The sequence below is a fragment of the Camelus dromedarius genome, chromosome 12 (assembly GCF_036321535.1).
Source record: "Camelus dromedarius isolate mCamDro1 chromosome 12, mCamDro1.pat, whole genome shotgun sequence".
NCBI lineage: Eukaryota > Metazoa > Chordata > Mammalia > Artiodactyla > Camelidae > Camelus > Camelus dromedarius.
In genome coordinates this window covers 28,572,710-28,599,262 of record NC_087447.1, presented here as the reverse complement: position 1 = coordinate 28,599,262, position 26,553 = coordinate 28,572,710, and the positions used below count along the sequence as shown (strand labels likewise).

Here is a 26,553-nt window from a genome sequence, read left to right as displayed (position 1 = left end):
GAAACCTGCTTTACTTATAGCCTTCCCCATTCTTCTTATTGGTTTAGCCAAAATCCTTGTTGTCATCCTTGACTTTTCTCTTTCTCTCTCACTCTACATCCAGTCTACCAGAAATCCTAACTTCAAAACACACTGTGACTATCTAGACTGCACCACTGCCACTGCTACCACCCTAGTTCTAACTACCATCTCTTATTTGGATCACTGCAGTAACCTCTTACCCAACCTTCTTGTTTCCTCAGTGTATTCTCAACACAGCAGCCATTAACGATCCTTTTAAAACTTAAGTCAGATTATGTCAGTCCTTTGCTCAAAATTCTGCAGTAATAACCATTTCATAGAAAATAAAGACCTTACAGTAGCTCACAAAGCCCTACAATGTTCAGCCTTCTCATTTCCTCTCTGTCTTTTTATCATTTTGCTCTGGTCACTGTGGCTTCCTTGCTATTTCTCAAAATTAGTAGGCATGCCTCTGGGTTAAGGCCATTGTACTAGCTATTTCCTCTGCCTGGAATGTTCTTGCCTCTCTTTTTCCCTCCTTCAAGTCTTTGCTCAAACATCACCTTCTCGAGAAGTGAGGCCTACCGGGCCACTTTATTAAAATCACAACCCTAATACTTCTGACCTTACTCTTCTCCACTTTGTTTTTTATTTTTTGATGTCACTTCTCACCTGTTAAACCTTACAATTTAAAATATTTGTTATTATTTCCCACCTCTACTAGAATATTGACTTCACAAGGCAGAATTCTTTGTTTTGTGTGGTGATAATTCTCAGTAGCCTGTAACAGTACCTGGAACGTTGCATGAGAGGGGCGCTGTTCTAGAGACTTAGATTTGTCTGCCTAAATCACATTCTCTTTGTCTCTCTTACACAAATTAAGTGAAAATAAGGAAATAGAGTAAATACATATATTTGGGTGGATTTATAAGTTATTGCATGGTTAAACCAACTTGATATGAATGCCTACATATAAGAATAAAATATTTTCTATTTTAATATAGAAATAATACTAGAATTTTAATGTTTTTTTGCACATAAATTTCTGTCATCAGTAGCTTGAATATATATTGCTTAGCTTGATATTATTTCAGTGAATATTGTTTCTGAAATAGGAATTCTATTTCCCCCCTTCTCTGTACAAATAATCCTCTGCACCGTCCATAGCAAGACACCATTATAGAAAAATCATTGTCATTCTGGTTGTATATTCTGTTTGATGGATTCTTCAAGCCTTGTAAGATCTCATTTACACCCACTTTAAAATGAAACCGACTGTGTTAATTAGCATCTTTTCGTTATTAAATATAATACATAATTGGAACACATCTTTCAGGGGTTTTAAGCTTACAGTTTCAAGTCTAATTCTAGGATAAGGCAGTACAATTGCTCTATTTTGATTGTAAATTCCTATATTTATTTGAGCAATATCTTTTCTGAATAAATGACTGATATTCCTGCACGGACTTTACATAATAACCCATTTTTTTGCATTCTGTAGATTTACTGTTCCTTATTGCTCTATGTCCCTGGTTAGAACCTTATTATTATATTTATCAAGGGATATTTACCTAGTACATGAATCACTTTGTCTTTGGGACATGTAAATATTTCTAATTTGACACTTGTGCTAATAGTGAGTAACTCAGTTACATAGCACTTTAGGACAAGGCAGAGTGAAATATGGCATTTTTTAATCTGATATGTAAGGAGCAGGGCATCTTAAATCACCAGATACTATTTTGGTATAATCTATCACCTTTGTTAACATTTTATTGGATATAAATCATAACATATCAGGTTGCATAGCGACAATATGGTTCACCAGGCACTCTATTTTTGTAACTTTATTTAAAACTGACATGTAACTTGCTGTACCTGAAACCCCAAGTGAGCCAGTTATTGGAGTGTAACAAAGTTTTGACGTCAGAGTAGCTATTTATTCCACTGGAAACCATTAGCGATGCATTACCCTTTGGCACTGCTGTTTTTTGCAGAAACATGGTTAAAATTTTATGACTGATTTGGACCAATTAGATTTCTTTCCCTCTTACAACTGAACAATTATATGTAATACATAAATATATATGCATGTGTATAGATATAATATGCACATGCTTTATATTCCTCAGATGTGTAATATATATTTAAACATGTTTATATGTGTATATATTCTAACATTATACATATAAAGCCTTTTACAAACTTTTTCTCAAAAGCCAAATATTATGGTTTTATTTTTCTTAATGACTGATTACTATTTTATGGAAGGGGATTGGCTGCATGTTGTTATTATTATTACAGTGGGTGTGGCTGCTGCATAGTTCTGTTTGTTGGCATTATTACTGTTGCTCCTGTTTTAAGAGGACTCCTTAGGATTTCATTTGTTTACTACCAACAGTAGGTTCTTTGCAAGTGATGGGGGTAATACCATTTTGTACAAATGCAATGTAATCAGTTACAGACAGGTTTTCCTCCTACTTAGCTTTACTGTTTTTTTTCCCAAAGGTACTAAAATATGCGCTGTGCATCCATGCATGGAGTTAAAGTCCCTTGACTCCTGAGCCAGCCAAGCGCCAGCTACATGCTGAGCTCTGCCAGTGCATTTCAAATTGAATCTGATGGGACCACCATTTGGCATTAAGAAGAGGAAAAAGATTTTAGTTTTTTATTTAGTAACCTAGCTGCTCTCAAAATCCTGTATAAAACATTGCCAGAATTGTGTGTATGGAATAACTCAGTTGTATCGGTTAAGGAGATGCCTGCATTTAATCTGAGGAGAGAAAGTTATTCTCTCAAACTTCAATGTCAGACCCCCAAATTCAATAATTATTAGTACTATTATTTTTAATGTATTATCTAGTTATTAATTCTCATATATTTTTATTTAAGTTTAATTGATTTATAATATTGTGTTAGTTTCAGGTGTACAGCAAAGTGATTCAGTCATATATATATATATTCAGATTATTTTCCATTATAGGTTATTACAAGATGTTGAATATTGTTCCCTATGCTATATAGTAAATCCTTGTTGCTTATCTATTTTATATACAATAGTTTGTATCTGTTAACCCCATGATTGTTTTTCCTTGGAAAACTCAAATGCTTATGTATAAATTTAGTAAGAGAGCTCCATATTGGTAACCCTTTCAGCATATTATAATTTTTCCAACTACATCGTTTTCTCCTGCAACCCACCAAGACTTTCTTGAGATGCAACTCTGAAAGAAGTGTATTTCTTACGAAGCATCGTAATATTGCCTAGTGGTTAAGAATAGAAGCAATGGAAAGAGAGCAAATAGGATTAGGATCTCAGCCTGCCACTACCTCTGACAGTGCGCAGATTATTTCAAAATTCTGAGTTAGTTTCCTGAATTTAAAAATAGGTATATAATAATAAAGGTGATTTTTCTGGGGAGAGATTAAATGAAATCACAAACATAAAACTCTTAACTCACTGTCTGGCAGCTATCCTTTGTGCTGTTGGATTTAGTAACTCTTGTTGTCTGTAGAGGCAGTATGGCATAGTGCTTAGTACTACAGGCTTCAGAGCCTGACTGCCTGGGTTAGAACCCTAGCTCTCCTGTTCCCTAGCTATGTAAACCTTCAAGAAGTTTCTGAACTCTGCTGCCTCAGTTTCCCCATCTGTACAATGGGGGAATAAAATAGCACCTACCTCAGGTGTGTTTCAAGATTATATGGTTTATTCAAAGAGACTGCTGAGAACAGTGCCTGACACATAGTAAGGGTTCAATATGTTAGCTATTATTGTATAAAAATTACTGGATTTGGGCTTCCTGGTATCTTAGAAGTATTAAGTATAGCTCTGGCATTTTATAATGATTAAACAGGCCCAGCTATAGAAATGATTTGCCTGAAGACACGTCGCATTTATGGACATTTTGACATCCAGCCCAGAGATCCTGAAAATGGCCTTTCAATAAATATTTATTGCAAAACTCATTTAAACACAAATGAAATAAGCTAAATAAATGACACCAAAGTCTGAATGAATTCCTTTTAGTACTTAGTGAAAAACCATGTTGTTTCAGATTTTATTGTCACACTATTTAAAGTTGAGATACGTAGTCCCTTCAGCAATCCTGTTTGTGCTCGTATGAAGTTAACCTAGTTAATTCTGATTCAAGATTGATATTTGGATAGCTGCTGTTCTCAAGCACACATACGTTTTTCATCAGGCAGATAATTTGAATCTGATCATACCTGCTGTGACCTAACCATCCACATTAGTGACACAGATGCTAAATCTCTATAAATCCATTTCTTTATTGCCTCCTCCTCCTCTTCAAGGGTGAATGCTAAAACTAGAGCAATAAATAGACCTTTTCTCCTGGCATGTCATTCCACCTCTTTAAAAAATGTATACATAGCTCAAGAATTACTATATTAAGAAGTTGTTGAATCAGTTTCATCAGAGAGATGTGCACACAGATGCCCTGAATCAACCTCTCAAGGCTATCTATAGTAATACTTTGACATCTTGGTCTTGGAATTAACTGACCTGAGTTTAATTCTAAGCTTTATCACTACTAGCTATGTGACCTTGAACAATTCACTCGTTATCAAATATTTATTGAGCACCCATTCTGTTCCCTATTAGTGTGCTAGATAATTTTATAGAAAGATGTATTAGAAAAATATTCTCTACACTCAAGTTTTAATAGTTATAAAATGAGAAGAAAAGTGTTTATATTATATAATTTATAGGATTGTGTTGAAGGTCAAAATGTGATTATCCAAGTTAAAACATTCTGTGACTCATAAAATTGTGCACTATTATTTACTGTTAAAACTCTTTGACAATATGTTAATATCTAACATAGTACCTGTCACATAAGTGTGTTCAGAAAATGTCTATAGCAGACTGATTCCCTTAAAAATCTCAAAAGAATATATCTGTGCATAAAGAATATTAACATTTCAAAATTTAAACTTAAAAATATAGATGATGTTTTCTTTTGATTTGGTTTTCTTACTGGATTCCACATATACTCAGAGTTATGTGGAAACTTCCTATGGAATTTCCTTAAGAAAAAAAAGTTGTGTTAGACAAAGTCATTTTTATATTTCCAGTGTTACCAGCAGTCTCTACTTTCTGCAGTGTAATACAGGGTTTGAATTAAGAGAAATTATAAGGTTAAATCTATTATGGCCAACAATTGACATTATTTTTACGTTCCTCAAGCCACAGTCACCAGATTTTTGAATAATTTAACTTATATGTCATATATAAACATACTAGGTAGCTGAAAATATATTTTATATCTGAACTTAATAATAATATCTAAATAATAAAATCTACTTAATTGGCTTAGTAGTCAACTCCTTAAAAATCTTTCTAATTATTTGAACACTATATGTTTATTTATTAAATGGATTACAAATACAAACTTCAGCATACTGAACCACATACAAAAATCTTTCATTTCATGTAGTGTATTTTAAGCTAATAATGTAGGAAGTGAAATCGTATAGACCAGAGAATATTGGTATTAGGCAACATTAACCTGACACAAAAAACATCAGATACTAGGGATTATCCTTACATTGAACTTCCAGATTTGAAACTAATCACCCAATCACCCTTTTACAAAATAACAGCACCCAAGATATACATAAACTAAACTCATGCTTGGTTTGTGAGGTCATCTCCTGTTAGTATACACTCAAATATCCTTTTGAAATGAGAAATGATGCACAGTAGTCACAGAAGTAAAACTAAGCAACTGAAAAGTGCAGAAAAGTCTCTTCAGCAAGATGCCACTGGAAAATAATATAGCTAAAAAATTTGCTTCTGACCCACACCCAGCTAATTACTTTGCATTTACAGAGGGAATGAATTTTGTTAGTACCACTGAATTTAAAAAGGCAATGAAAATCCACTAAAATCTATCAATTTCTTGAAATTTCTTAAAATTTTAATGAATTTTTTTCAAGAGGTCAGAAAGGCCATGTTTTCTTTTCCTTAGACTAAAAACCTATAGCTATTTCCCATAATCTTCTGAGCTACTGAAAACTGCCAACAGCAGAAAGATTTGCCTGCTTTCTTTTCCTTCTCTGGATGCATCATTTTAATATGCTAGTAGTTGTCGTAAGTGTTGCCAGTGAGTATTCAAAAACTACAGGAGAAACATGGTGTATCTTCCTGGAGCATCAGTTTGACTTGTTAAACTGAGCATTGTTTTATAATTAAACATTATTTTATATTAAAATGAATATTATTTTAGGCATTCATAGAGTATATGAATACAGGTATAGAGTAGATTAAAAAGGTACATTAATTTAAAAATTCAAACATCAGACTCATGGTCTGAATTTTTAGCTAATGATTACTCTCTTCATTTGAAAGGCACTGCTGACTTCCATTATAGATTTTACCTTCATTTTAAAATACTTGGTTGTATTTAGTGATTTGTATTTCTTTATACCGAATTTAAGGTGCCATTTTAAAGTCCATCCATCAAAAGATACTATGGTAGGAATTGGTAATTTCAGACTTACATTCTAGAATTAGGCCAATGGCTTACAACTAGAATTGATGCGTGAGGACAAGTTAGTTCTCCTATAGGACTTACTGTCTGTCAGTAATCTTATTGTTCACCACCAGTAAGTAGAATTTCTCTTTTCTCACGTAATTCCCAAGCCTCAGTTTCTAGCAACTGCCATCCCTTACCCTATGTGGCAACTGTTATCCTTTACCATAACAGTAAGCATTTAATGTGTCTTACTCATACTTGTCATGCATACTTAGTGTATAAAAACTGCCATCAGCCTCAAGAATTTACCATTCCTTGTGGTCTTGATAGACGTGCTTAAACCTCTTTTCTTTTTGGCCATGTTTAACCATTGCCCCTTAAGAAGGGCTATGAATGAGAACCCTTCAGAACAATCCCCAAAATACAGCATATTTGTCTTGATGTTAATTCTTTAGGTCGGTAGTAAAACATCCATAATTTATAAACACTCTCCAGATGATTGTTGATATTCACCTTAATTAGAGACCATTAAATTAAATCATCTGGCCTCTTCAGACCTGGGTTCAGGCAGTCATCCAAGCATCCTGCATCAACAATGCCAAACATTCAAAACTGTTAATGTTTAAGTCGTGAGAAAAGTTCCTGAATACTGATAGAATCAATGGGATGTTTTGGCAGTCAGTGTATGTGCATGGTGATTATTTAGAGGTTGAATTCATCAAAACTACTTCAGAAGGTGTAAGTTTTAGAAACTGATTTTTCAGAGAGATGGACACTTCTTACTTCAACTACCACACTAAACTTTATAGGAAATTGTGTAAGAGGGTGGTATGAAGGGAGTGGGATTATCCAGCATAAGGAACTGGACATATTAGAAATCATTGAAGGAACAGTTTAAAGGCCATTTTTGCAAATACTGTCTGAAAATTATTACCCATGGAAAACCAGACTGCACATAAAATAAATCCTTCTATATATAAAAGAAAATGCTATTTTTTCCTGGGACTTTTTAAAGTGCCCCGGAGGGAAAAAAGGATACTCCAAAAGGAATTTTATTTAAATAGTATTGTAATACCATCCTTCAAAGTAAAACACTTCAAAGTTTTCTTCCTCATTGAATGAGTTAAATTTAACCTTAACTGAATTCCCTGGCTTTGGTTAGTATGAATTGTGAATTTTAGTTCCTTTGTTAATAGAACATGCCAGCATTTTTTTCCTTTGACTGTATTTAAGTTCTTCGGTGATAATACAGGTTATAAGATATCATGAACAAAAACTTAAAATTAAAGTTCTTTTGTAATAATGTAAGTGGCAAGATATCATGAACAAAGGCCTAACATGATTGACTGTGGTTATAAGGTGATTCCATAAAGCAACTCATGACTCTTAAAAATGTGAAAAATAAATGTCTTAAACGTATTCCCTAATAAGTGTGTATTGCATCAAATTTACAGGATCCACACTGTTTAAGTGCATAAGTATTTCTTTCCAAAGCTTATATCAGCGTACTATGTATTTTACATCTCTTTCTTAGCCCTTTGATCACATTTAAGTATGATGAAAAAAACATTGAGTTATACTATTACTGAGTGTTCTCATCTTTGAAGTCTTTAAAAAATATTATTGCCTTTAAAATCATCACCATTTTCATCATCAAAAAATGTTCATTGAACACTAATAATCTTTCAGATAATCTACTGCAGATACCAAGTAGTGTATAGCCTGGCCCACATGACCCTTAAGAGACTTAGGCAGACCGATAAAAAGACCAATGACATTACAAAGCATGTACTGTGTGCCGGATGAATCATCAATAAGCACAGTTACGATCTGGAAGAAGAAATGATCACTAAGCATTGGAACAATACAGTCCTTAATGAGAGAGAGAATGAGGTGGGCAGGGCGGGCAGGGGAGTTTAAGTGCAGAGGAAATAGATATCTTTTTGTGAGAATTACATGCAACCAAGGGTTCAGTGTTTGAATCTCATGTAAAAAAAAGTGAAGTACAATGTTAAGAAAATTAAGCAAGAAAGCAGTTCTCACCAAGAAAATTTTATTAGAATTATTTCTTGTTCATTTTTTAAAGTCTTTTATAATATAAAATTAGATTAACATCCCTATGAGGGGCCTAAGTATAATGAAACCGTCTCTAGATCATGTATTTGGGAAAATTGCATTTTTCAACAGTTCGTTTAGTATCATATCTATTTCCTGATAATATCGGCCTCATACCAGAAGAATTCCTCCTCTTTAAAATTTTGTTATATATTCATTAAATGAACATTTGTCAAATTCCTACTATTTTAAGACAATTACAAAAACTGTCTCTCCAGCCTTGACATCTCTCCTTAGCTTCAGTAGTACTGCATGCTCAACAGCTTCACAAATCTTGCCAACTGAATATCAACCTAGTGATATTATCCCTTATGTTATCCCTCATATGTGTAGCTGGATTTGAAATGCTCCTGTTTTGTGTTGTATAATTGTTGTTGTTTTGTCCATGAGAGAATTGGCCTCTAGTTCTTTTTTTGTAATGCATTTGTTTAATTTTGTATTAATGTTATGCTGGCCTTGTGAATGTCTCTTTTTCTGTTCTCTGGAAGGGTTTATGTAATACTGGTGTTATTGTAAATGTTCAAAAGAATTCATGCTGAAGCCATTTAGCCTTCTTGTCTTCTGTGTGGAATGTTTTATGATTACAGACTTAATTTCTTTATGGTTTTAGGACTATTTATATTTTACATTTCTTCATAGGTCAGTTTTAGTAAGTTATGATTGTTCTGGGAATTTCTTCATCTGATCTAAATTTCAAATTTATTAGCATAAATTTCTTAATAATGCCCCCCTATTATACTTTTAATGCCTGTAAGATCTTTAGTAACATTTTTTTTTACACCTTGTATTAGTAACTTGTGCATTCTTTCTTCTAAATCATCCTTATAAAGGATTAAACAATTGCCTTGGTATTTTCAAAAAGCTTTTGGTTTTTGTTTAATTATTTCTATTATTTTCCTGTAATTTTTTGCTCTTATGTTTATAATTTTCTGCCTCTTTTCAGGAGTTTAACTTGCTGTTGTCTTTATTACTATTGTTTTTATTGAAGTATAGTTGATTTACAATGTTGTGTTAGTTTCAAGTGTATAGCAAAGTGATTCAGTTTATATATATATATATGTATGTATGTATATATACATACATATATATATATACACACACACAAACACACAAATACAGTTTTTCAGATTATTTTCCATTACATGTTGTTACAAGATGCTGAATATGGTTCCTGTGCTATAGTAACTCCTTGTTGTTTATCTATTTTTTGTATGGTAGCTTGTGTCAATTAATCCCACACTCCTAATTTGTCCCTCCCCTCCTCCCTCTCTCCTTTGGTAACTATAAATTTATTTTCTATGTCTGTGAATCTGTTCTGTTTGTTATATAGATTCATTTGTATTACTTTTTAGATTCTACATATAAGTTATATCATATAGTATTTGTCTTTCACTGTCTGACTTATTTTACTAAACGTTATATTCTCTAGGTTCATCCATGTTGCTGCAAATAGCAATATTTCATTCTTTTTATGACTGAGTAACATTCCACTGTATATATACCACATCTTTTTAAGCCTGTTGTCTGTTGGTGGGCACTTGGGTTGCATCTATGTCTTGGCTATTATAAACAGTGCTGCTGTGACATTGGAGTACATGTATCTTTTCCAATTAGAGTTTTCATTTTTTCTGGGTGTATACGCAGGAGTGGAATTTCTGGATCATATAATAGTTCTATTTTTAGTTTTTAAGAAACCTCTGTACTGTTCTCCATAGTGGCTGTACCAATTTACATTCCCACCATCAGTGTGAGAAGGTTCCCTTTTCTCCACATCCTCTCCAGCATTTATTATTTATAGACTTTTTGACAATAGCCATTCTGACCAGTGTGAGGTAACGCTTCACTATGATTTTGATTTACGTTTCTCTAATAATTAGCGATGTTGAACATATTGTCATGTGCTTATTGACCACTGGTATGTCTTCTTTGGAAGAGTGATATATTTTTAAGTCTGCCATCATGATTATGTATTTATCTGTCTGCTTTTAGTTCTATCATTTTTTGCTTACATATTTTGAAACTTTATTATTAGGTGCATAGAGATTTGTAATTGGCATGTCATATAATATATTTGACCCTTTTATCATGATTAAATACTTCTTTTTATTTCTAGTACTGTTTCTGTCTGCTGTATTTGACACCACCTCTCTTTTGTGTAGTGTTTTCAGAACATTTTTTCCATTTTTTAAATTTTCAAATTCTCTTTGTCTAAGTGGTTAAGTTGCTTTTCTAAGCTGTATGTCATTGGATTTTGAAAATCTTTTTTTAAATTAAAGCATTTAGTACAAAAATGTTTAATATAATTTACTGACATATTTGGGTTTTGGGATTAGATCTCTATGTACCATCTTTCTATGTGTTTTTATGTGTCTAGCATGATCTTTGTTCCTTTTTTTCTTCTTTACTGCCAGTTTTTTTGTTATTATTATTTCATCTCCTCTCTCTGTTTGCTCATATGTTACACATTATTTTACTGTATTTTAAGGTTACCCTGGAGATCAAAATACGCATAATTGTTTCATGAAAGTCAAATATAAATTAGTACTTTAACCTCTTCCTGAACATTGGAATTGCAAGGACTGGATAACATTCACTACATTTACCACACACTTGCCTTTTGTGCCACTGCTGTATATTTTAACTCTACATATATATTGAACCTACAGGAAATTATTATTATCTTATACAGTCAGAAGTCACCTGGATTTACAGATATCATTGCTCTTTATTTCATCATGCATTTCCTTTCTTTCATTTGAAACTATTTTCCTCCTACCGAAAGGAAACCATTTTTAGTTTGTCTTTTAGTATGGGTCTGTTGGTGATGAATTATCTCTATTTTCTTTATCTGAAAATATCTTTATTTACTTTTCACTTTTGTAGGCAATTTGTCAGTTATTTTTGTCATTTGGTTTTTATTATTTCTGTTCTGACTGTTGCTTCTATATCTAATGTAATTTTTTCTTCTGGTCATTATTAATATTTAATTTCCTTTTGTCTTCACAAATTTTACCATCACGGTCCTGGATATTTTTTAAAGTATGTTTGTATCCTCTTTGGAATTTGTTCTGCATTTTGAATCTGTGGTTTTGAAATCTTGAATGATTTTGGAAAATTCTTGGCCATTATGTCTTTAAACATTGCTTTTACCTCATTTCCTATCTCCTCTCCTTTGGAGTTCCAGTTATACATATGTTAGATCTCCTTACCATATTACATGTCTTTTATGCTCTGTTCTGTATTTTCCAAATCATTTCCACTGCCTTATCAGTCTTACTACTTCCTACTGAACTGTCCTCCATGTCACTGATCCTTTCTTAGGCTATTTCTAAGGGGCCCTTAAACCTATCTATTGAATTCTTAATTTCAATTATTGTATTTTTCTATTTCCATTTGGTCTGATTTTCATTTTGGTATTTTCTGTAGAGGCATTTTTAGGCTGAAATTGTCTGTGTCCTCTCTTCTCATGAACATATTAATATTTTAAAGTCCATTCTGATAACTGTATTCTGTGTCCTGTATATCTATTTTTACTATCAATTCCTTAAGGTGGGTTTATCTAGTAGTTTTTAATTTGATTTCACATATCATTTTTAAGAAATCTTAGAGTTGTTTTTAGAGTCTGAAAGATAGTTTTCTCCAGATATCATCTGTTGTTTCCTCTAGCAGACAGTTCATCTAGGAACATTTCAGTATGAATTGAACTGTTTGAAAACTGGATTTCAGTTTTTGTATGATCTATTTTTGGTCCCTTCCACTAGTTTTAGCCCTTCTATGTTGCAACTGAAATTCTGCAGCTATTACCCGGTTTCATCCATTAGATGGGTTCTAAACTCAGTCTTTCTCTCCCTTATCCATTGAGGCTGCCGGAATATCTCAGTTTCTCCGTCTCTCAGCTTCCACTTGTACACAGAGGGCTTGAGGGAAAAACCACACCAGTGCTGGGCTCACTTGTTTACACTTCCCTTTTGTCTCCTCAAGTCTCAGCTACGTTTATAGCTCTCTGGCCCCTTCAGATAGATAGTTTTAATTATCTTATCCATCTTTTCTAGTTGTTTTTTTTTTTTTTTTTTTTTAGTGGGAAGGTTGATCTGATCAAGCTAACTTGCTATAGACAGAAATTAAAGTCTTTGATTTTGATTATCCATCCCATGGAACATAAGCTCTGCAGTCATTGGACTTATCTGTTTTATTTATTTGTGCCTAAATAAATAAAACAGATAAATCATTGGTGCCTAAAACAGTCCCTAACATTTAGTAGTTGCTCAGTTAATATTCATTTTTTGTTTGTTTTTGTGACTGAGCACTGGGTAGTCTAATTTCTGAGCTGACTGTGTTTGCACTTCACAGTAGCCATAGGGCTGTCTGTTAAATATTAGGGAATGGAAAAGTTATGGGTCCTGCTAACCTATTATTCCAGAACAGGGGAATATTACTCCACTGAATAAATTTTGAAAGAGTTACTGTGAGATAGAAATACAATTGCATTTTATTATTTCTAAAACTTATTTTATTCAAGTCAATATATGAGTTGTGAATGAATGACTAAATCAATTTTTAGAAAGAATTTCCTGATGGGAAAGACAATGGCCAGTAAAGATAACACTATCAGAGATTTTCAGCAGATCATGTAGGGCAAAAATAATGTCTTTTCATTCTACCTCTACAGTATATGGGAATAATTTTTGAGCAAGGATATCTTTAAATAATATATTAAAAGTTATCATAATTAATATGAAAATCAAAATATCTCAGAGCTTTATGTGGTATGGTAAGCATTAACCTATCAAAAAGTGAACAGTTCTCAAACTATAACAGGAGCATGGCGAAACAGAAGGAGAAATACAGTCCAATAGCAGAGTATAAAAGAGGTTGGAGGAAAATTCTTTATAGTCGAAAGGTCATAGCCAGTATGCCCTATACTTGGTGCGCTTGGAGCACATCCTTGCCATTGTTCTCAACTTTCAATTGGCAGTACAGTGACCAGATCATAAGAAGAATGTCTAAGAACAGTAGCTTGGAGCAGAGAGAGAGAACATTTATGGAGGGCCTTCTTTTGCCTAGGTATCTTCGGAGGTTCTCGCATGCACATTAGTTAACATACCCTTCACAGATGCTTTGTGAATTTGGAATTGCTCTGTTGTCCACATGGTACAGATGAAGAATCTGAATCTTAAAGAGATAAATAATTTAAAAGTTAACAATCTGACTCAGTCTAACTCCACAACTTGTTCAGATATTTCTACCATACTAGGCTACCTCAAAGAGGAAAAACTGTTTTAAACACCATGAGAAACTGAGGGACATTAAATAACTGATCCTGACTTGATGCCTCAGTTTTAGTGATGGGGCCAGTTCTAATAAATTACATTTCTAATCTCAATACCACAGAGTTAATAAATAGCAGAACCAAAATTTAAACATAAGCCTTAAGGAGGGGAGGGTATAGCTCAGTGATACAGCATGTGCTTAGTATGCATGAGGTCCTGGGTTCAATCACCAGTACCTCCATTTAAATAAATAAATAAACTAATAAATAAATAAACCTAATTGCCTCCCCCCGAAATAAAAATAAAATAAATAAAAACATAATCCTTATGATGCAGTTTCCCCTTTCTACTCTACCACTGTTAAGAAGTAAACCATCTCCTCAGTGATTTATATACATCTGTATATACACTTGTCTATATTGTGTGCTTTGTTCCTTTTTATATTCCTGTACCTAGCACCTGGTAGATAATCCTTATTCAGCAAATATTTGTTGAGTGCTGAATCTGCAGACCTGTAGCTAGGAAGAGATGGCAAATATTAAAAACAATTAAAGCATTTCAATAAAAAAATTAGACAAACTAGGCAGATTTGCGGATCACGACAAGGTTATAGTGGTGAAGAGTTAGAGATCTGAAATTGCACTAAATAAATAGAAACTTGGGAAGTATTACAATGTAGTGGTTAAAACACAGACTCTGGAGCCAGACTGGACTGAGTTTGCATTCTGATTCCGCCACTTACTAGCTATATGATGTGGGTTAGTGACTTTGTTCTCTGTATTTGTTTCTTCATCTGCAAAATGTGGGTTATAATGTCACCTACCTCATAGGATTATCATAACAATGAAGTGATTTAATGAGTATAAAGCACGTAGCACATGGTCTAGCACCTAGAAAGTGTGCTACAGATGTTTGCTCTTACCATTGCTCAAATATGAACTACACTTTCATCCACCGCTTTGGCTCCCTCTGAGTTCCTTGTGTGGAGGGCCTAATGATGTGATAAAAGCAGCCAAGCCCCTCCTTTGTGCCCACAGACCAATAAAATTTAATGACTAGGAAACAGGTAGCACACTGGGATTTCATGGATTAATGCTGATACGAATGTGAGAAGAGCTTGGATCTGCTATAAGCAGACCTTCACCCTCCCTCCCCCAAAAAAACCAGTTTGGATTTTGCTCTTCTTATCCTCTTATGGAATGCTATCACCTAGGTATGCCCCTAAATGCACAAAGAAAATGAGTGGTTAAAGTGTCTGTCGAAGTGAGCCCTGAAACAAATTTAAGTATCTGGGAACTATTCCTGCCAGCTTCTTAAGAAATGTTAGTTCTCTTCTGCCTTATATTGCTCTGTTTGTCATGCTGGCCCATATGACCAGAGTTTTGTGCATATCCACCTGCTGGGTCAGTGTACCCGTACCCTCATATTTCACCACGGAATTCCTGATAATGGACTCAAGATCGCATAGTCTGTAGCTTAGGTGACTTAACATCAAGTTGCCTTTGCTGCTGATTCTGACTTGATGCCTCAGTTTTAGTGACTGGGCCAGTTCTACTAAATTACGTCTCTAACTTATCCTTTCATGCCTGAATCTCTTTCCATACACCTGTTTAAGACCTCAATTCCTTCTTAGCTAAATGATTTGGGTTTTTTTTTAGAAAAAGTCTGACTAAAAGAGCCCTCTTATTTGCTGCCACATTTACTTGATGCTAACATGACTGCTCATTGCTTTCTTACAGACCCCAAACTATCACACGGCACCCCCTCCCCCAGGTTATTATGTATTAGTCCTTGTCAGACCCCTGTGCCATGGACTCCTGGTTAATCTCTGCTCAGATTTGTATTTCTGGCACTAGAACCCAAACCCTTAGTCTACCTCTGAATTCTAGCATCAATCACCAACCACCACCACATATTTCTTGTGATGCCTGTAAGAAGCTACCCTGTAGCACAGAAGTCTCAATCAGCAGAAGAGAATCTAGGAGATTAGAGGGGGAAAAAATGTTTACTTCTTCCTTCTGTCAAATTCACTTCTAAATACAGAGTGTGGTATGTTGTTTGAAAAAATGTCCACTATAATTTCTCTCTTCTCTGTATGTACCCCCTTGTAATGTGTTCTCATTGCTCTTTCCATCAAGAAGTGAAGTCTGTTTTTATAACCTTTAAATATGAACTGAGCAATGGACTTGCTTTGGCTAATGGGATATTAGAAAATAGGCCATAATCAGAAACTTTTGAACTGTTTGTGTATTGGGGTCATCCTACCTTGCTACATTTGGAACCAGACCACTCTGTGAATAAAGTTAGACTAGCTAGATAAATGCTTAAGGACAGATGGTCCAGTCACCATCTTTATCCCAGTCAACTTCCCAACATTTAAGTAAGGCCAAATGTGATCAACTAAGCCTCAGTCAGCCCACTATCAAAAGAATCACTCGGCTACCCAACTCAAATTTCCAACACACAGAACATGAGCTGATAAACGATTGTTGTTTTAAGCTACTAAGTTTTGGGGTGGTTTGTCAACCAGCAAAAGTTACATGATACAGAGAGAATTAAGACTATCATTATAAATCATTTTTGTGGACCATTTTTATATTTTTTTCAGTTGTGTATGTCTGAATTCCACCTTTGTGTACTATGGTGAGATCAACTACTGTACTTGAGATTAGAGGTATATTATGACTTAAACATTTATTTAATATTGTTGGTTATGATGGAGGAGTATTAAATCCTAGAAGGATAAATATGATAGTGATGTTTTTCTTCTGTAGCCTGCTCGGAAAGAATTAGTTTTCAAAATCAAAGTTTTGCCTGAAAATTTTGTTCAGGCTTCACATTTTTTAAATTACTTTATCCAAGAGCCCAGTTTTTTTTTTTTAAATCTGGTTCTACACAAATAAATCTTCTGTCCATGAAACTAAAATTTATTTATCCCTGGGCAGCAAAAGTACTTCTTTATATCAAGTATTTTATAAACCATGGGATTTTGGGGATTCTAAATCCAAGATGGGTAAGTACTCACATTAACTGTAAGATGTTCAACCCTATGAGTTGGATCCACTTTTATAATTATCCTTAACCCCTGTCATTAGACTGTATGCAGCTAGGGGAATAATGACGTTCCATGTTCAATTCTAAATCAAATACATATTGAATAGTAGCTACTCTTATGTCACCAGCCTCAGCATATACTAGAGTATTTCATAACAAAACGGTACAAACAGACTTGTACTCCAAGTGCAGATGACTTCCCAGAGTCAAGAGTAACAGTATTTATCATAACGAGAGCCTTAAAAGTGGCTTCCAGCAACCATGGTATTATTGGCACGCTATTGCTCAGTGCCTTACTTTTCTTGAGGTTGGGTTGTAGAATCGTTCTCATGTAACATGTACTTTGAGTCTCAAGCAACATTTTGCTTACATTCTGGAGATACTAGAATGATGATGACAATGATTTGAACAAATTGTGCATTTGTAGTTATGGCTGAATGCCCTTGTTTGGCTCTAATTTTGTGACCATCATGATCCTCTCTGGACAGTTCACACTTTTCAGAAGTTACTTCTTTCATAACGCTTGTAAACTACATATGCAAAAATACTAAAAAATTTAAATTTGACTAAAAGAAGGAAGAAAGAAAGGAAGAAGGGAGGGAAGGAAGAGAGAAGACCTGATGGAAGAAGGGAAAGAGGAAAGACAGAAGAAAAAGGAAAACAAAAATGGGTATGAAATCCACAAAAATTAGCTTCAATATAATTGCATATATGAAATAATGCCCCAGGGTCTGAAGTTGAGGCTACATTTGATTGGTAAACTTTGTGGATGATTTCTTTACTCTGAGAGTAATCTAATTTTAGAAACGTATAACTGATACAGCATAAGAAAACTGCCTTAAACACACGATTTACTTTGTGGTATTGCTTCATGGTTGCTTTTATTCCTGTAAGATATTCTCATTCTTGTATATGATTATGCTTAGTTTTGAACTACAAGGATTACATTTTTGTTACTCATAGTCATAGATAAAGCGATATGAATATTATGTGTTAAATAGTTATGTTTGGGTGCATCCAAGAATGCAAACATCCCCTATAAGATACGATTTTTATTTTATAAACTTATTACTTCAAGCAGGATAATAGGCCTAATGCCTAGGGAATTAAGACTGGGCAGTAGTGATTTGTTTGAGGCTTTTGCTGCAGTGTAAAGGTTTATGTGGTTAAAGATAATACCTGGAACCTAAAGGGTTGTAGAAAATGTGTAGGGCAGGGGTGGTACTACTACAGTCAACAAGACAAAACTGCACAAGTACAGCATGGAGGAAACAAGCTTAGCAGTGGTGTGCATGAGAAAGACTCAAGGGTATTAGAGGGTATAAGTCAACAGTGTGAAATAAATTCTGAAACTATTTTGATTTTGAGGTGTACTAATATAATAACTAGAACAAAAGAGACAAGAATTTATTCTGTGCTGAGCATTGTGGAGTTCAAATATAGGGACACATTCAGAAAAGAGCAGCTGGCATGGTGAGAGATTTTTGTGTGGAGAATAGCAGAAGAAACAAGCGATTATGATTTAGAGAAACGAAGACTTGAGCTTGATCGCTGTAATAGTTATGATGTTTTCCTTTGCAAGTAAAAGACAAAACAACTCAAACTGGTTTTAAATAACAACGGTCATTTATGGGCTCGTGTAACTCAGAAGTTCAGAGACAAGTTGGATTTTAGGTGAGGTTCAATCTAGTGGTCTGGTTAATCTTTCTCTCTACTTTGACTTGTGCAGTCTTGGCCAAATTGGCTGCCACCCTCTGCAATCTTTGGACCAAGATATCTGCTGGCAATGACCAGGGCTATGTGCTTTTTTATATCAAGTGAAACATTTTTCCTCTAATAGCTCATTGGAAGAAGGAATTTTCTTTTCTTAAATCCCTCGGAAATATCTCTTGTATCTATCTCATTAGCCAGAGTTGTGACACATGCCAGTCTCTGAACAAATTATAGAAACCATGGGGATCATGTGTGCAGATTAGCTTAGCTAATCAGAAATGTACTTCTCGAGCTGAGATATCACATCTGTTAGGATTCTAAGGAGAAACAGAACCAGTAGGAGATACACACACACTTATAAGTAATATGTGTGTGTGTGTGTATATATATAAAAAGAGATTTATCTCAAGGAATTGACTCGCATGATTGTGGGGACTGGCAAGTCTGAAATGGTAGGGCAGGCCAATAGGCTGGAAACTGTGATAGGAGCTGCTAGTGCAGTCTTGAGATAGAACTTCTTCTTTCTCTGGAAACCTCATTTTTGCTCGTAAGGCCTTTCATCTGATTGGATGACGCACACTTAGTGCGTTACTTAGTGAAGGTAACATCCTTTACTTAAAGTGAACTGATTTTAATGTGAACCACATCTACAGAAACCTTCACAGCAACACCTAGATTAGTGTTTGATTAAATAACTGGGTACTACAGCCTAGTCAGTTTGACATATAAACCATCATAGATATGATTGGTCTCTCCCAAAGTACATGACTGAAATTTTGAGGTCCTGTTGGAATAGAGAGACTGGCAACTATCCCTTACAATAGCTAACAATAGATAAGTGAAAGGCTGCCATGGGTTTTTACTTGTTTTACATGGACTGATACCAGGGACAAAAGTTCTAGAAATAGTGAGGAGATAGCCATCAACTTAACTAAAAAACAACTGTCTTGGGAGAGGGTATAGCTCAAGTGGTAGACCATATGCTTAGCATGCACAAGGTCCTGGGTTCAATCCCCAGTACCTCCTCTAAAAAAATTAAAAATAAATAGACCTAATTACCACCCCCCCACCAAAAAATAAAAAAAAAAAAAAAACTAAAAACAACTGTCTTAAAAAAAAAAAACATAGTGAGTTCTTATTACTGGAAATGTTCAAACATGTACTAGGTGAAAGGTCTAACACTTAAGCCTGAAGTTCTGTGTTCTTGACATCTGGGGAGAACTGGGAGAACCTCGAACGGCCTATCTGCAAGTTCTCCGCACTATGTTTCCACAGAGAAGCTTCCTAGCCAAACACCCCTCCTTATTAAATGGATCAGGCACAATACCTGCTGATCCCTGAGTAGCAGGGTTCAGTTCCCTGCCAGCCCATGGAATTACTCAAACAAGCCAATGCATCCTTTCATGGGCATGGGGCATCCCACCCTCTTGATACTATAAAATCTGCTTCCCACATCCTCTGTTTGTCTGCTCTGTTCCTAAGTGTGGCACCTGAGTAGCATGCATGGTACGTGGTGCCCTCCTCCCCTGGACTGTGAGAAATAGGTAATTAGTAAACTCCTGTCAATCTCATCTGTCCAGTGTCAGGTGTCATGTGTTAGCTCAACCATTTCCATGATCTTAGAGTGGGACTCCCTTCCTTCCTCACTGAGGTGAATGAAAAGTGATTAAAACAATGACTCTTTTCCCCCTCCTCCCCCTAGCAGTGACGGTGGAGAGGGAAAAGTTTCAAACATCAGTTAAATGATTAGAAAAAAATATTGGTGAGTTGCTTTCCAATCCCAAGAGCCTACTATTTCTGTTTTCAGTGCCAGGATTAAGATTCATTTTATATTTTCCAAATACAAGCATAGCAATTTCTGTCTTTCTCTCCTATAAGCACCCATCAGGTTGTTTTGCAAACTATTTATTTATACATCTCTCCCTCTCAGCTCAAAGCTCCCAAGCCGTGCATTATTAATCTGTATATACCTCAGACTAGCATAATGCCTGACACGTAGCAGATATTCAATAAATATTTGGTGAGTGAATCCAAAAATCACTTTCTCCTTCAGAATCTGAGAAAAAATTACCAATGAGCTGTGAAGTTCTCTTTAAACAACATAACATGTAAGTCAATATCATAAATACAAATTCCCCAACACTGTTGAATTCCACACTCCACACACCTGTAGACAGAGGGAATGAGGTCTTGGGAGTGTTGCCCAACTTTGCTCTTCTCATTCCGTTTCCAAAATGTATGCCAGTTGCCTTAAGGCTTCTGAAGAACCCCGAAGGCAGCATCTCACTTTGTGTAGGAAGGAGAATTAATATAGCTGTAAGGTGATCCCAACTCCTTGCCTGTCTGTTGATTCTGAATGCTCCATTCACTTCAAAATCCCTGCTAAGAGCTAAAACATTGCTTCTTCAAGAAGGCATTTATTTTAAGCATAGTTTCATTCTTCAAGTGTACAGCTGCATGGTACGCCTATCCTAAATTATGTGAAAAAATAGAGAAAGCTGAAATGGTTGTCTTGAAGATGTTTGCCATATCTTTTTTCCTGTGATTTCTGTTTTATTACTTATTTTATTTAAATTCGTTTACTCATTTATTTTTTTCCAATTTTATTGAGATTATAACATATAACACTGTATAAGTTTAAGGTGTACAGCATGATGATTTGACTTATGTATATTAGGAAATGATTACCACAATACTTAATTCACACCCATCATCTCATATAAATAGAAAAAAGAAAAAGAAATGTTTTTTTCCTTGTGACAGTAACTCTCAGGATTTGTTCTCTTAACGACTTTCATGTATACCCCACAGTAGTGTTAACTTTAGTCATCATATTGTATATTGTACATTACATCCCCAGTACTTATTTACCTTATTTATCTGGAAGTTTGTACCTTTTGGCCACCTTCATTCAGTTCCCCTTTCCTCATTCGCCAACTCTGGTAACCACAAATCTAATCTCTTTTTTTATGAGTATAGTTCTCTCTCTCTCTTTCTCTTTATGATTTCACATATAAGTGAAATCATACAGTATTTGTCTTTCTCTGTCTGACTTTTTTCACTTAACATAATGCCCTCCAAGTCCATCCATGTTGTCACAAATGGCAAGATTTTTTCTTTTTTATGACTAAATAATATTTTGTTTTATATGTATGTATATATGTGTATATATCTAAATTTCCTAGGTTCGTTTTCCATTCATCCATTGATGGGCACTTAGGCTGCTTTCCTGTCTAGGCTGTTGTAAATAATGCTGTTGTGAGCATGAGGGTGCAGGTATTGATTCAGCATAGTGTTCTTGTTTCTTTTGGATGTATTTCCAGAAGTGGAATTGCTGGATTATATGGTAGTTCTATTTTTAAGTTTTTGAGAAACTTCTACACTCTTCTCCATAGTGGCTATACCAGTTTACACTCCCACCAACGGTGCATGAGAGTTTATTCTTTTGATAGACTGGCCTGTTTCTTTCCTGGCCTATAGATTTAAGAATTTTTTTTTTAAGAAAAAATAAGAGTACTGGTTTGACAAGGGAATTTTTCTAATTCATGAATTTATTATATACCTTCATCAAGTTATAAAATAAATTGTGTTTATTAGCAAGAATAAGATCACATTAAATCGCCTCTGATGTTAAAACCAAAGATGTAGAGTTGCACATTCGTATGTCTTTATATAGTACAAAGCATGTGGTTAGTAAATACATATTGGTTAAATAAACTAATAATAGAATGTGTTCCCCTTCATTGATCCTAGACCTTTAAGAAAGACATCAATATAACAGAAGTGTTTTTTCCATCTCTTGGGTCTCCAGTAAACAGATTCGAGCCATCCTAGGCCAGTTCAGCGAGGCAGAAGCCTTACTAATCAAAGCTGGAGTGCAGCCAGGGACTTTGGATGGAGTCCTTTTGGATCTTGGGTGTTCCTCCATGCAACTTGATGCCCCTGAAAGAGGTTTTTCCCTTCGGAAGGATGGTCCCTTGGACATGAGAATGGATGGTGACAGGTGAGTATTGATAAAGCATTTCTTCTCACAACAAGAAATCAATTTCTCAAAAACACTCTGAATTTAATTTCCTTTTAAGACTGCAGAATTCCCATCACACGCCCACACCTAACACTATCCATACATAATAAATCAGTTTTGTTTGCTACTCATTATAGACTTTGGTGTTTCTCTAGATTTAGAGTTCTAAAAAAAAATTTATTCTGTCTTTACATAGAATAGTGAAGAGGATAACTTTCACACTGGTTTTCTTTTTTACAGATACAGTGTGATCTTTTAGACTACTAACAATATTGTAAATATGATACTGAAACAATGCTTCCATTTTTTATGCAGGCCCACCTATGCCTCTTTTGAGAAGTGAAAGGAACTATATTTAATGTGTATTCTTTTGAATACTGCATAAAAGGCAAGATCTTAGAGGTCAGCGATTCTGTGTTTTGTCCTGTTTCTTGTACAGTCACTTAGGTTCAACCTCCTTCTCTAGAGAAACTAGAATTTAAGGTATAGCAGACATAATACGTGTATTAGACAGCTTTACACCTCCTATTCATTCCTCTCCACCCTGGAAACACATTTGTTCTCCATTATTCAGATCGGTAATATGTATTAAATTACACAAAGAGGGTCACTCTCTAGGAAAGCATAGGATAATTTCTTTTAAATCTAAATTGGTTTTAAAAGCTTAGATTAGCACTTATCTCTATGCCCAACACTGGCCCAGGGACTGAATAGCTTGTACCTACAAAACAGAGCTTAACCATGCTTTTCTCTCTCATTTTATGCCCCCTGCCCTCCACCAAATTATTATCATAGCCCCTACCTTTGGAAAGCTTACTTTCTAAGAAGAACATTAGACTTTCTTATATCTAAATTTGTAATCTATTCTGTTACCAATCTGCATTTCTAGACATGCACAAACATTTCTACTGAAACAAAGAGGTTTTCCAACATTTCTTCCAATCTGTCAGAGGAACTTATATATAAGAAATTTAAGTCAGCAATTTAATATTGAGTTGACTTTGAGTTTTTTCCCCACACACTTCTTTGTCTCATGGTAATTATTCTCATATAGCCTTTTCCCCATGTTTTGATACGACCTGTTAACTTAGAGTGTGACCTGTACTTGTTGGAACCTTTTTATTCTGAGTCTTATACCTTCTTTCACACAAATTGGCATTCATAGAGTGAAGAATGTGATCATAAAAGAAAATAATAAAAGTCCTTTAAAGACCAGTGACTAACAGTAAAGGTCAAATATCTTCTCATGTTTGGAGATTGAGGTTGTTGTGCAGAGGTAATAAAATGTCAAGCAAATTTCTGCTGTTCCTATGTCTTGCTAAGAAAGATGCCTTCTGAAATACAATGAACAAAGCTTCTAGTTAATAGTAGTAAGTCCCCATATTGTTAATGTAAAGACTTAACAGCAAAGTGTATGAGGGTTCCTGAGGTTCTCCCCTAAGAACGTGCAAATAAGAGTACCCTTGAGAATTAAACTGTTAAGTCATTACATAATGGATAAGATTGGTGTTGATCAAATACATCTTAAAAAGCAGGATGGCTTCCAGATACCATAGACTGTAACCTAATCAGAGATGTTAACAGATCTGAAGAAACTACATGGCATTCAGAAGGGAGGAGCTGGTTCACATGAATTCACAGAAAAAGGAAAGTGAGAGATGCAAATATGTTCGGTGCTAACCTAAGTGGTGTTATGGGGAGAGGAAGTCCAAGCCAAAAAATGTGACCAGCAGATCTGGGAAGGTGATACTTCCCTGTGATGAAGATGGATGCAAGAGCCTTTCTTAGCCCATTGCCATTGAACCCTGGAATCTTACAGCATAGTTTATTCTGTACTATCTCAATTTCAACACCAGCTTTCAGATTATAATAAAGCTCTCATGTAGCAGAAAGAAATTCTCAGCTTCAAGGACTTGTGTGTCTAGCTCTGTTGTCAGTTATGTTCTTTACTAGAAGGTAATAAATAAATTGCCACTTATGTTAATATTTTCTTTCTCTTATGAGTGTAGTCATTTGTAAGCTGGTGATCTCTGGAGGACTGAGAAGATCTATTAACTGTTATAGAGGGGCAGATTTTGACTCCTTGAGTTTTGCACTATATGAATGCCTATCTGAAGCCTCCTAGCAGCCTGTTGGCTTTCCAGAGTTTTCCCACGAAGCCCTATGGAAACTTCTACGCTGTTGTTAATGTTAACATGAGAATAAAATAAAATTATGCCTATTATCCACTGAACTATACTTGAGCAAAATGCTCTTAATTTTTTTCGCTGAAAAATATAAAGGTATTATTTTTAAAAAGCTGCTAATTACATCCATACTAATCTTAGAATTGTCCTGGTAGAACTGGACTATATCCTGTGAGTCTGAATTTATCATCATTTCTAACAAGGTTCATTCTGATGCTCAGTGCTTCGGGCTGTTAAATTAGCAGCTAGATAAGATCTAGCAGGGATTTTGTCAGTTAGGCAAAGAGTGACAATTGGCATATCTAGGAATGAACAAGATCTAAAGGACGTTGACATTCATTGATTTCTCTGTGCCAAGTCTACTATGTATTTTATGATTGCACTAACCCTTAATTCTCTCAACAATTTTGTGAGGCAGACATTGTTACTTTCATTTTGCAGGTTAGAAATTGAGGCTCCAATAGATTCAGAAGTTTACACAATATGAGTAGTAAGGCCATGATTCTAATCTAATTTGATCTGACTCGAAAGACCAGTCTTTATCCTTAAAGCTGTTATTGAAGGAGCAAAGCCTATCAAGATGGAAACAGGGTACCTTTTAACATGTTCATTGGTCTGGGGGTACCATGCCAGCCAGGAAAAAAAAAAAAGAATCACAGGATCTGGAAAATAAGGTTTCACACACACACACACTTCAGAGGGAGGGAGAGAGAGCATGATATGCAGGTCATGGCAAAATAGGGACAAGCCAAGGACAACAACAAAATTTTCCCCTGGAGGCACTAGGCATGTTAATAAGGTGCAGTATAGTACTTTCAAGGAGGGATTCAGGTGTTGCTTGGCAAGCCCACTCTGATTTAATACTCAGACCTTAAAGCTACCATATCCTTGTTACCTAAGGTCATCCCAGTGTGGTACCAACAATCAATCCAACATACTAACTACAAGAGATGTAACTGTACTGTTAGCAAAGATGTCTTTCTAATAAGTAAGATCTCAGTTAGCTCATGACTTCTAATTCCTTGACCCATTTCCCTAAAGTAAGGTAAACTGGAATGGTCTGACAGAGTGAATGCTATTTCCTGTTACTATGATTTATTCTATTTGACCAGAAGTTGGTATTTATTTTCTCCTCCACCTGAAATCATCATCTAGGCCTGTTTAGTACTGTTTATTGATTACCAGGTTTTACCCCATGGTGACTATAGTCATGGATATATAAGGTAATGTTGTTAACAATTTGAAATAATACATGTTATTACCGTTAAGGTTGTTGTAGTTTTTGTGAGGGAAACTGACCAGCAGTGTCTTGTGTAGACTTTCTAAATTCAATTCGTGACCTCATATAAGTAGTCAGTTATATTACAGTCTTGAATTTAGTTAAATTCCTGAGATCTGGGCTTATTTAAATATCAGTCAGCCTTGGATCTTCTACAGTAGGGAAAAAAAATTCAAACAGTAATTTAAATTTTGAACAAACTAAATCCAGAACACTTCCCATTATTTTAGTTTAGGGGAAATCTGCATACGCAATAATGACTTCCTTCTGAATTAAGGCTAGTAAAATATTTTATCTTCCTGCTGCCCTTGACCTTGATGAATGTCACACAGCCCCACTTTGCCATAATGATAGGTATTTCAAATGGAAAATCTATTTCATTTGTGTAAGATTTAAGCCTGTGACTTTAAAA

The 26,553-nt window shown here is 34.9% G+C and overlaps 1 protein-coding gene across 5 annotated transcripts in view; it reads left to right on the top strand.

Moving 5' to 3' along the window:
* The window catches only part of METTL15 (methyltransferase 15, mitochondrial 12S rRNA N4-cytidine), a 201,026-nt gene that overhangs the window by 113,528 nt on the left and 60,945 nt on the right, over window positions 1–26,553 (top strand). For all 5 annotated transcript variants that reach the window (XM_064492485.1, XM_011000303.3, XM_064492484.1 and 2 more), the window contains one exon: window positions 22,464–22,655. In XM_064492485.1, the coding sequence (XP_064348555.1) occupies window positions 22,464–22,655 (192 nt within the window). The remainder of the gene's footprint in view (window positions 1–22,463; window positions 22,656–26,553) is intronic.